The 12,181-nt window shown below is 50.0% G+C and overlaps 2 protein-coding genes across 21 annotated transcripts in view; one reads left to right on the forward strand and one right to left on the reverse strand.

The window, feature by feature from the left end:
* The window catches only part of LOC144782416 (renalase-like), a 916,893-nt gene that overhangs the window by 548,330 nt on the left and 356,382 nt on the right, over positions 1-12,181 (forward strand). The gene's annotated exons all lie outside the window — the stretch shown is intronic.
* The window catches only part of GATA2 (GATA binding protein 2), a 64,024-nt gene that overhangs the window by 10,897 nt on the left and 40,946 nt on the right, over positions 1-12,181 (reverse strand). The window contains exons 1-3 of one of the 3 annotated variants that reach the window (XM_078661746.1): positions 7,224-7,591; positions 5,354-5,729; positions 1,367-1,930 (exon numbers count right to left, since the gene is read on the reverse strand). In XM_078661746.1, the coding sequence (XP_078517872.1) occupies positions 1,367-1,930; positions 5,354-5,579 (790 nt within the window). In that variant the 5' untranslated portion in view covers positions 5,580-5,729; positions 7,224-7,591. Of the gene's footprint in view, positions 1-1,366; positions 1,931-5,353; positions 5,730-7,223; positions 7,592-12,181 lie in introns of those variants that run through there. The other 2 variants (XM_078661747.1, XM_078661745.1) reach the window with 2 other exon arrangements.

Consider the following 12,181-nt stretch of genomic DNA (forward strand, 5'->3'; position numbering starts at 1 on the left):
GGGGGTCGAGGGGTCTGAGTGGCAGGTGACTGCCCAGCCCCCGCGGCTCCAAGAAGAGCAGTGAAACGGTGTCCACCTCCGACCGGGCAGGATGTTGTATCTGCCGGCCAGGGCCTCCGTCTGCTGGCCGGCAGTGAGGGTCCGGCGTGAGGGTCCGGCGTGAGGGTCCGGCGTGTGCGGCCGGCTCCAGATTGAACCCTCGCGGGGAGCATTCGCCCTGGGACCACCCCGCCATTTCTAAGTCCACCATAGCAGCGCCGAATAGCTGGCGAGTATTCCACGAATAGCGAGGGTTACTACTAAGCGCTTTTTGCCACAAAGGCACAACGCTGTGATTAAATAGCCTTTCAATTGAAACCCTCGTACGGATTGCAATAATTGAAATAGGTTTCTAACGTAAAGTGCTTTATGGACTGAAGTAACTGAATAATAAGGTTTTATATTTAACGAGCGGTCTCGCCAGTCGCTGAATAAAATTTGCCCAGAGAGGAAGCCGTTTGCAAACAACAAGCATTGATTGATGTGGGACGCTAACACGAAGCACTTTATGAATAACAAATATTGAATAATGTGCATTTAAACAGGACGCGCTTCAATTACAGTTAAACCAAGAAGTGATTTGTGAATAGTAACTTTTAAACTATGCGAATTTCTTATAGCTAAACTTATTAAAACAAATAGTGAATACAGTTTCATATTTAAATAATTTCGTAAATAACGATCATTGTTTGCAAGTATGTTTTTTTGCATGATCACTACAAAATAAACTGTACTAGCATGAAGAGATTTGCGATTGACGTTAATTCAATTACATGTTTTCATATTACAAGGCGGTTTATTAGTAATACTCAATGGATGGTAAGGTTCCGTGCCATCATATGTTTTTTTCTGTACAATAACCAATACAATGGTATGGCTCCATATCAACACATTGTAATCGCACTCTTTGATGTCCCTTAGTGTCATAATAACAAATACTGTTTAGATGGACTTTTCCAAGGCTGCCATAAAACACTTTATAAATAACTCTTTTGAGTGGCATGGCACGCCTCTAACTGAAAACCAACTCATGAATAATACTGGATGGCAGTGCATGTAGCTATACCGCCATTATGAAAAATACTCTTGGTGGCATTGCCTGTCGATATGAAGCCATTACGAAAAATACTCTTTCGATGGGTGGCCCCCTGCTATTATAAAGCGCTCTATAAATAATACTCTGGGTGGCATTGCCTGTCGATACTATAAAGCGATTGCGAATGGGTGGCCCCCTGCTATCATAAAGCGCCAGGCACTGATTACGAATGGTGGCCCCCTGCTATCATAAAGCGCCAGGCACTGGATAGGAGGTGTGTGAATATCTCACCTGAACAGGATCGGCTCTTGCTCCTCTGCTTGGGGGTGAAGCTGGAGGCCGGGCCGCCCAGGAAGCTGCCCGGGTGGAAGAGGCTGCCGCTGTAGTCGTGGGGGCCAGGCACGTAGGACGGGTAGGTTGAGATGGGGTGGTGGGTGCCGGCCTGGGCACCCATGGAGGCCAGGCTGCTCCGCAAGGGGCTGGCGCTTTCCATCTTCATGCCCCCGTCCGACAGGTGAACCTGGTACTTCAGGGCCTCCTTGTCTTCGGGCCGAGCCCCGGAGGGGGAGGAGGCGCTGACCGAGCTTGGGTCTGGAGACTCGTCCTTGGGAGGGGTAGGCGGGAAACCAAAGAGGTACGAGCTGGAGTGTGAGGCCGGGGCCGAGGCGGAACCACCGCCGCCTCCGCCGTACAGGGAGCCCGGCCCTCCACCGGGGTGCAGAGGCCCCTTGGCGAAGGGGCTCACTGTCCAGGGGTTATGGTGGTGGGAGAGAGCGGCCTTCCCGCTGTCCAGCCACGGGATCCCAGGGCTGTGGAGGAGGTGAGGCCGACACATCTGGCTTCCGGTCAGACGAGCTGTGAAGAAAGCACGAAACATGGATTTAATCTCATGAGCTCTGAAAACTAGAAGTAGAAATGGAAATAAGAAAACGGACGAGAAGGTCCGAGGCGCAGAGAAAGGGGGAAAGGCATAAGCGCATAGGGCAAAAAGTAGAGGACAGGACAGCAAGTGGCAAGAGCTTGGAGATGGGCAAGTGCCAAGGAGGAGAGGAAAGACCATTGGCAACATAGCAAAGAGGGTGGATGGCGGGAGAGGACAGAGAAAATAAAAGTCGAGCTAGAACCAAAGCTCCATGAAGGAAAAGGGCGCTAGGAGCTGAAGGGGAACGAGAACATGACATGAAAATGGCAACTACACTACAGATAGATGGAAAGCAAGAAGATCAGAGGCACAATAAGGGCAAGGGTGACAGCAGGATGGGTGGAGGAGCACAAGAGCCCATGCGAGCAAGGGGGAAGAGGGACCAGTGAAGGTGAAACTAGATCAGAGGACGAGAAGAGCAAAATATAAGAGGAGTGGATGGGGAGCAAAAGGGCCAGAGGCTAAGGGGCAGGAGAGTAAAGCAGGCACTGGTGAAATACGACAATGACAAGAATTACAAAGGGGGTGGGAGCAAAGGGCAGCAAAAGAAAGGAGAGAAACTGGCAGAAGAGCAAAAGAGGTAAAGGTGAAAAGTGCCACAAACAAGTTGGAGTTAAAAAAGAGAATAGGAAGAAGTTTCAATGCAAGAGGAGCAAAGGGGCATACACAGGAGGGTAAGAGACAACAGAGCAAAGGGAAAGATGAGCAAAGGGGCATGCACAAGAAGAGAATATCAATCAATCAATCATCAATCATAACACTTGTATAGCGCACTACTCACCCGGAAGGGTCTCAAGGCGCTAAGCTAAAGAGGGGCAATATAGCAGAGAAAGGGGCATACACAAGAGGGTAAGAGACAACAGAGCAAAGAGAAAGATGAGCAAAGGGGCATACACAAGAAAAGAATAAGATAAAGAGGGCAATATAGCAAAGGGAGGTAGAGTAAGAGATGGGGAGCGGCAATAACAAAGGGCAGGAGAAGCAAAGCCGCAAATAGAGAAGACGAGCAAACGATGCAGAGTGACAATAGAGCAGACTGGAGGAAAAGGAACGAGCAAAGGCAAAGCAAGTAAAAGATCAGAGAAACGTCAAGCGGGTCAAACAGGCGGTTGAAAGAAAGAGAAAATGGTAAGAATAAGAAAAACTACAGTGGAGCGAGAAAAGGGAAACAAGACAAATCGGCAAAATACTACAAGAGTAAAGGGGCAGGGGCAGGGGCAAAACCAACAAGCTGAGGCCCAGAAGGCAAACATCACAACAGTAATATAAAAACTGAGGTGCGCAATAAAAACATGGCAAATTCACTTTACACTTTTTCTCCTTGTGTAATATAGCATGAGGCAAAATATTGTGTCTTTATCTATATTATAAGAGTATTTATTCGCTAGGATAAAAATGAAAATGGATTGTCGGACCACTTCCATATATGGCATTATTTGTTTCAAGATCACGAATCAACATGTTCATATAAATATATATTTAAAACAAACGATCTGTTGCTTTTTTGCTACTCTGAAACAGGGCGCATGATATATGTTTAGTCGGTGTTTTGCCTAAATGCAGACTCTGCTTAAGCCACGTCCTATTACACAAACAGCAATAATATTGCAGATGGACTAGTCCTGAGACAATGTTTCTGTCTTAAAGTTCCATAAGAGTAAAGGGTCGGAGAGACAAAGGTTATAAGAAAACAGAGCACATTAGAAACAAATGCAGAGAAAATTGTGGCAAAAAAGGAAGGCCAGAAGTCGAGCACTGCAGTGTGGGCCTGGGATGGCCTGGTGCATGCAGTGAACCAATAGGGGGCCTGTGGGCGCATTTCCAGGTGGAACCATTGGTTTGAACCAGGAGCGCCTTTATTCCACTGAGGACAAATGATTCCAGAGAAGGCCAGTGACAGGTACACTGGTGCAAGGGCCATGGCGAGATGGCAAGGCGCATCAGGAGCTACGGAAAGCACCCACTCCAGCCAGGCCTTAACCCACCGGGTGATGCACACTGGGTAGAAAGAAAAATAAAGCAGGAACTGGCACGTCACAAGGCCTCTTTACAGTAGGGGCTGTGGAGCCAGGCAGCGGGCAGGCTACTGAGCCAGGCAGTAAGGTGTGACTGACAGGCTGGAGGTGTTACTGACAGGCTGGAGGTGTTACGGACAGGCAGTAGTGTGTTACTGACTGGCTGGAGGGGTTACTGATCCGGGCAGTAGCGTGTTACTGGCTGGCTTGTGGGGCTACCGAACCAGGCAGTAGGATGTTACTGGTTGGCTTGCGGGGCTAGGCTACTGAACCAGGCAAGTAGGGTGTTACTGACAGCCTGGAGGGGTTCCTGATCCGGGCAGTAGGGTGTTACTGACAGGTTGGAGGGGTGATTGGACCAAGCAGGAGGGGGTATTGTGCAATGGAGAAGGTTGTTATTCTTAATGGTTTGAACGAAATAAACCTCTCCCTAGATGACATTGTAAGATACATCAAGCGGTCCTTCCTGAATATTCTAACGAGTAAGTCGCCTTTGCTGGCAATTCAGTTAAACAAAAGGGTTACTGCTCGAGGGGTTAACTGAAGCACGGACTAATCAATCATAAAACTAATAGCACGTAAATGCCCTGTACCATCCTTTCCATGCACTATAGGGTAGTATATAGGTTTGGCTTATTAGTTAGCTGAGGGCTTCTAACACGAAAATGAAGGCACCCGCTTGGACATATCACTATTTACAACTTTTTAAATCGCTGAATTCAATGGATTATCTGTGTTTTATTCTGTGTGATCTTCGAGTCAGTGAACTGTATTGACAACGTTGCGCTGTCAATTCGTATGGGCTGTTACGTCAGAAACAATAAAGATTTGATTTGAGATAGGGTGGTGTGTCCTGGAGTTTGGAAGGCGGGTTCCTCGCCCATGCAGTCTCGGTTTTTGGCCGAGGCTGCGGGGGTTAAAGAACCAGGCAGCGGCAGTGTGGCAAGGGGAAGGCTACAGGGTTTTAATAATAGCCAGATAGAGGCTGTAATAAGCCGGATAGACCTGCTAATCCACCCGGCAGCAGGGGCCTAGCTAGCCCTCGAGGAGCTAGCTGCCAGTGCCACTGAGTTGGGGAGTGGGGCTTCTACCTTGTAGTCTCCGACAAGGAGCTGTGCTGTGTGATAGGCCATAGCGAGAGGGACTGTAATACACCCGCTCCACCAGGCCCCGTGGGCTGTAGATAGGTGCCGAGTTGAGGGGTCGGCCATGGTGTTCTCTGCCAGTGTTGCGAGCGTTGATCATGTGTGGGCACCTTTCAGTTTGGCTAAACCCTTTCCCCCTTCGCCCCACACTGCTTTATTTCGACGGCCCAAGGCTGGACTGGGTCGAGGCACTTACCGTGGGCCTGACTGTAGGAGACGCGGGCCCGTGCGTGGGCCGAGTTGGCGTAGTAGGGGTTGCCCTGCGAGTCCAGGTGGTTAAAAAACACGTCCACTTCGTCAGGCGGCAGCAACTGCGTCGGCTCCATGTAGTTGTGGCCCAAGTGGTGGGAGTCCGGGTGCTGGCCGTTCAGCACGGCATGGTGAGTCACCCAGCGGGACTGGTCGGGGGCTACCTCCATCATCTCCCCGGTGCGGTCTGTCGGCTGCTCTCTGACGCGCTGGCTCTGCCCTTCAGCGCATAGGGTTCTTCCAGGCGCTAGGGAGATGTGTTTCTCTCAGTACTGGGGCAGATATCCGAGGCCCATCCAGGAGTGTGAATCTGCTCGCACCGCCTGCAACAAGGAAAGGAGACAAATGAGCTTCGTACTCACTCACTCTGGACATTCTGCAGACAGCCGTGTGATCGCCGGCACAAGCGCTGAACCTTTACCGACAGTGGGATCGCCTGATCAAAAGTACCACTTCTGTACAAACACACGGGCCCCAGAGGTGGACTCGCTCACCGCTAACACGACTCAAACTGCTAATGGTATCACCTCTGTCGCCGACAGTGTACTACCAAAGGTTAATATTATGCGATATATACATATTTATATACACACACACACACACATACATATACACTTGCTTAAAGTGGCAGTTACTACGAAAGGAGGATGGTTAGTTTTCCTGAGTAACAATATTTGCAAAATAAACGAAAAAACTAGTGTGCACACGTTTATATTTTTGAATAATGGAGGCACAGACCGGAAACGCTAGGATTTCTATGAACATTTTGTAAAACAGCGCCGCACACACAAAGAAATAGCAAGAATAGGGCATTCAAATAATCTCCAAACTAAAGAGAGGTATTAAGAAGCTCCAGTGACTCTGAAACGGAGCCCCTTTGGAAACGGATTGCTGACATGAAGCCCCCTCGCCTGATGCATTGCCCGCCTGATTTATTTGGACACGCGAGCTCTAAAGCGCTCTTTGACAAAGCAAACAAGATACTCCCCCGGCTGTCAGTGACAAACGGGCTGCGGCGATCCGGCACACAAACACCGCAGCGCCCCCTCCCAGGTCACATGGGGCAGAGCAGCGCCCGGCCTGGCTAGCGGGGCACAAGAGCGCTGTGCCCCCCGGGCAGCACCCCAAACAAGTGTCTGTTCATGAGCTACAAGAGCGCGGTGTCCCCCGGGCAGCACCCCCAAACAAGGGTAACGCAGAGCCCCCTGTCCGTTCATGGGGTACAACAGCGCGGTGTCCCCGGGCAGCACCCCAAACAAGGGTAGCGCCGAGCCCCCTTTCCTTTCTTGGGGTGCAAGAGCGTCGTACCCCTAGCGCTGCAGCCAATACATAGATAGCGCCAATTTCTATTTATTTTATTTAATGAGTTTTTATATAGCGCGGACTTTACCCGAAGGTGTCAGAGCGCATCACAATAGGAACAGTAGTGGAACATGAGGAAAAATTACAAGTCAGCATGTCACAAGAGCCGAGCCTCCTATCCGATCACCCTTGACATAGATAGCGCCGAACCCCTATCCGATCACGGGTGTAACGCAGTTGTTTCCTGAGCACAGACACCCCCGGCACTTCCAGAGAACGGAGTCTTCGTACATAGCAACATACGTGGAAGGCAGGGGGGTATTGCATTTGACGACATAGAAAATTAAATTCGCTTCGGTCGTAAGGCCCCCCCCCCCCCACCCTCTCCGAAGCGGAAGGAAAACTGCATTTACAGACAAGAAAAGGGACTCAAACTAAAGAGGTTCGACGGTTGTGAGTTCAAGCATCCGCGCAGGACGGACTACAGAGAAAGGGTCCGAGTGCCGTGTACTTACAGAGAGAAGTGCTGCGGGCCCAAGTGCGCCCTGCTCCTGCCCGGGCGTGAGGGGACGCACCGTGGGAAGAGGGGCTGTGTGGCTGCGGTGGATGGGCGGGCTCCAGCCGGCGGCTGTAAGAAGGGGTATCCGCTGTCCTGAGTGAGTGACCCTGGCTGCAGCTCGTGGTGACACCCGGCGGCGGCCAGAGGGGTTGTCGGGCTGATGCTGGCGGGCGGCAGTGGTCCCTGTCAGTACCCAGCGGTGCGCGCTGCAGACGGGGTGTCAGCTTCCTGGCTCTGCCCTCCCAGCTCTTATCCCCATAGACACCCAATGGCAGGAGCTGCAGTGCGTGCGCTGGCGCCAGCTGGACTCCTAGCAGCAGACATGAACCAAGGCAGCGAGGCGCAGCCCTAAGAAGCCCCCGCCCAGCCAATCAGGGGCCCGCCCGGCCCGCCTCGCCATTGGCTGCCGGCCCCGGTGACTCCAAACATCTGAGGACTTGAACCCCCGCAGCACCACGCCTTAATTAGGCAGCCCCTGTCCAGGGCTGGGGCCCGCTGATTGTTTGCTTTTGTTTGTAACGCGGGGCAGACAAAAGGGGCACAAACGTCCCCGAGCAGATTTCAAGGCCCGGCGCCTACAAACCTCAGGAATGTCCGCGGAGACGGCACCCCTACGCCTCTCGCTGTTTGTGAGCAGAGGCACGGAGGGGCAGACAACAGTAATTAGAACACACCTTCCCATTCAGGCATTGTCGGCATCCCTGCCCACCTGTGTACCTAGACGCCAAAGAACATGCCAAGGGCACACCGGGGGCCGCGGGATGGAGGCGTTTTACAGGTGGCGCATCACCAACTAACGCGCAAACCAGCCTCCAGAACGCGCACACCCTTTTTACAACCACCCCACACCCAAAGATGTCAGAGTGGAACTTACCGGCATCATGGAGCCGTGGCGACCCGTGCACCAGGCTGTCTGCCAAGGAGGCACGACCACGCACAGACTCATGGCGTGGGCAAAGTCCTTTTAAAAAAAGTATAAAAAAGAGAAAACGGAAAATAATTCGTGACGCTGTCTGTAAAAAACGAGTCACCGTCACACGCCAGCAGCCTGGCTGAATTATGCAGAATAACGTCTTCAGTTCACACCTATTCATCTGCGGCATTCGTCGATTTATGTATCAGTCGCTCTCAGTGCCTAACAATGTCTGTCGAACCAATATGCACTGATACAATATCCCTTTCCCCGGCCCCTACTGCTGCTTTCCGAGAGTATTACATCATAAGAAACAACCAAATGACCTTAAATAAAAAGAAACATTGTTTTTAGTACCATTTCTACAAATATTGTAAAGGCTACTAAAACCACGTGATCTTTAATGCTCCTACGTTATATTAGTATTAGTAGCCACAGAGAGCTGGTGTTCGGGACAGTGATGGTCTCACAGTATGAGGAGTGTGATAGTGTAGTGATAGGGTGGAGGCTTCGTGTGGGTCTTTCTGCTCGTTACACTCCTGGCTTGTGTCTCACAGTATGAGGTGTGTGATAGTGTTGTGATATGGTGGAGGCTTCGTGTGGGTCTTTCTGCTCGTTACACTCCTGGCTTGTGTCTCACAGTATGAGGTGTGGGCTCTTTCTGCTTGTTACACTCCTGGCTTGTGTCTCACAGTATGAGGTGTGTGTCTTTCTGCTCGTTACACTCCTGGCTTGTGTCTCACAGTATGAGGTGTGTGATAGTGTTGTGATATGGTGGAGGCTTCGTGTGTGTCTTTCTCCTTGTTACACTCCTGGCTTGTGTCTCACTGTATGAGGTGTGTGATAGTGTTGTGAAATGGTGGAGGCTTCGTGTGTGTCTTTCTGCTCGTTACACTCCTGGCTTGTGTCTCACAGTATGAGGTGTGCGCTCTTTCTGCTTGTTACACTCCTGGCTTGTGTCTCACAGTCTGAGGTGTGTGTCTTTCTGCTCGTTACACTCCTGGCTTGTGTCCCACAGTATGAGGTGTGTGATAGTGTTGTGATATGGTGGAGGCTTCGTGTGTGTCTTTCTCCTTGTTACACTCCTGGCTTGTGTCTCACTGTATGAGGTGTGTGATAGTGTTGTGATATGGTGGAGGCTTCGTGTGTGTCTTTCTCCTTGTTACACTCCTGGCTTGTTTCTCACTGTATGAGGTGTGTGATAGTGTTGTGATATGGTGGAGGCTTTATGTGCTCTTTCTGCTTGTTACTCTCCTGGCTTGTGTCTCACAGTATGAGATGTGTGATAGTGTTGTGATATGGTGGAGGCTTCGTGTGGGTCTTTCTGCTTGTTACACTCCTGGCTTGTGTCTCACAGTATGAGGTGTGGGCTCTTTCTGCTTGTTACACTCCTGGCTTGTGTCTCACAGTATGAGGTGTGTGTCTTTCTGCTCGTTACACTCCTGGCTTGTGTCTCACAGTATGAGGTGTGTGATAGTGTTGTGATATGGTGGAGGCTTCGTGTGGGTCTTTCTGCTCGTTACACTCCTGGCTTGTGTCTCACAGTATGAGGTGTGTGATAGTGTTGTGATATGGTGGAGGCTTCGTGTGGGTCTTTCTGCTCGTTACACTCCTGGCTTGTGTCTCACAGTATGAGGTGTGCGCTCTTTCTGCTTGTTACACTCCTGGCTTGTGTCTCACAGTCTGAGGTGTGTGTCTTTCTGCTCGTTACACTCCTGACTTGTGTCTCACAGTATGAGGTGTGTGCTCTTTCTGCATGTTACACTCCTGGCTTGTGTCTCACAGTATGAGGTGTGTGCTCTTTCTGCTCGTTACACTCCTGGCTTGTATCTCACAGTATGAGGTGTGTGCTCTTTCTACTTGTTACACTCCTGACTTGTATCTCACAGTATGAGGTGTGTGACAGTGTTCAGATGAGGAGGCTGTGTGTTCTCATTCTGTTTGCTACACTCCTGGCTTGTGTCTTACAGTATGAGGCGTGTGATAGTGTTCAGATGAGGAGGCTGGGTGTGCTCTTTCTGCTTGTTACACTCCTGGCTTGTGTCTTACAGTATGAGGCGTGTGATAGTGTTTTGATATGGTGGAGGCTTAGTGTGTGCTTTTTCTGCGTGTTACACTCCTGGCTTGTGTCTTACAGTATGAGGCGTGTGATAGTGTTCTGATATGGTGGAGGCTTAGTGTGTGCTTTTTCTGCGTGTTACACTCCTGGCTTGTGTCTTACAGTTTGAGGCGTGTGATAGTGTTCTGATATGGTGGAGGCTTAGTGTGTGCTTTTTCTGCGTGTTACACTCCTGGCTTGTGTCTTACAGTATGAGGTGTGTGATAGTGTTCTGATATGGCGGTGGCTTTGTGTGTGCTCTTTCGGCTTCTTACACTCCTGGCTTGTGTCTTCCAGTATGAGGAGTGTGATAGTGTTCTGATGTGGTGGAGGCTTTGTGTGCTCTTTCGGCTTGTTTCAGTCCTGGCTTGTGTCTCACAGTATGAGGTGTGTGATAGTGTTGTGATGTGGCGGAGGCTTTGTGTGTGCTCTTTCTGCTTGTTACACTCCTGGCTTGTGTCTCTCAGTATGAGGTGTGTGATAGTGTTCTGATATGGCAGAGGCTTCGTGTGTGTCTTTCTGCTTGTTACACTCCTGGCTTGGGTCTCACAGTATGAGGTGTGTGATAGTGTTGTGATATGGTGGAGGCTTTGTGTGTGTCTTTCTGCTGTTACACTACTGGCTTGTGTCCCACAGTATGAGGTGTGTGATACTGTTATGGTGAGGAAGCTGCGTGTGCTCTTTCTGCTTGTTACACTCCTGGCTTGTGTCTTACAGTATGAGAAGTGTGATAGTGTTGTGATATGGTGGAGGCTTCTTGTGGGTCTTTCTGCTCGTTACACTCCTGGCTTGTGTCTCACAGTATGAGGTGTGTGCTCTTTCTGCTTGTTACACTCCTGACTTGTGTCTCACAGTATGAGGTGTGTGTTCTTTCTGCTTGTTACACTCCTGGCTTGTGTCTCAAAGTATGAGGTGTGTGACAGTGTTCAGATGAGGAGTCTGTGTGTTCTCTTTCTGCTTGTTACACTCCTGGCTTGTGTCTTACAGTATGAGGCGTGTGATAGTGTTTTGATATGGTGGAGGCTTAGTGTGTGCTTTTTCTGCGTGTTACACTCCTGGCTTGTGTCTTACAGTATGAGGCGTGTGATAGTGTTCTGATATGGTGGAGGCTTAGTGTGTGCTTTTTCTGCGACTCCTGGCTTGTGTCTTACAGTATGAGGTGTGTGATAGTGTTGTGATATGGTGGAGGCTTCGTGTGTGTCTTTCTCCTTGTTACTCTCCTGGCTTGTGTCTCACAGTATGAGATGTGTGATAGTGTTGTGATATGGTGAAGGCTTCGTGTGTGTCTTTCTCCTTGTTACACTCCTGGCTTGTGTCCCACAGTATGAGGTGTGTGATAGTGTTGTGATATGGTGGAGGCTTCGTGTGTGTCTTTCTCCTTGTTACACTCCTGGCTTGTGTCTCACTGTATGAGGTGTGTGATAGTGTTGTGATATGGTGGAGGCTTCGTGTGTGTCTTTCTCCTTGTTACACTACTGGCTTGTGTCTCACTGTATGGGGTGTGTGATAGTGTTGTGATATGGTGGAGGCTTTGTGTGCTCTTTCTGCTTGTTACACTCCTGACTTATATCTCACAGTATGAGGTGTGTGATAGTGTTGTGATATGGTGGAGGCTTAGTGTGTGCTTTTTCTGCGTGTTACACTCCTGGCTTGTGTCTTACAGTATGAGGTGTGTGATAGTGTTCTGATATGGCGTTGGCTTTGTGTGTGCTCTTTCGGCTTGTTTCAGTCCTGGCTTGTGTCTCACAGTATGAGGTGTGTGATAGTGTTCTGATATGGCAGAGGCTTCGTGTGTGTCTTTCTGCTTGTTACACTCCTGGCTTGGGTCTCACAGTATGAGGTGTGTGATAGTGTTGTGATATGGCGGGGGCTTCGTGTGTGTCTTTCTGCTTGTTACACTACT

The sequence above is a fragment of the Lissotriton helveticus genome, chromosome 9 (assembly GCF_964261635.1).
Source record: "Lissotriton helveticus chromosome 9, aLisHel1.1, whole genome shotgun sequence".
In the NCBI taxonomy this organism is placed as follows: Eukaryota; Metazoa; Chordata; class Amphibia; order Caudata; family Salamandridae; genus Lissotriton; species Lissotriton helveticus.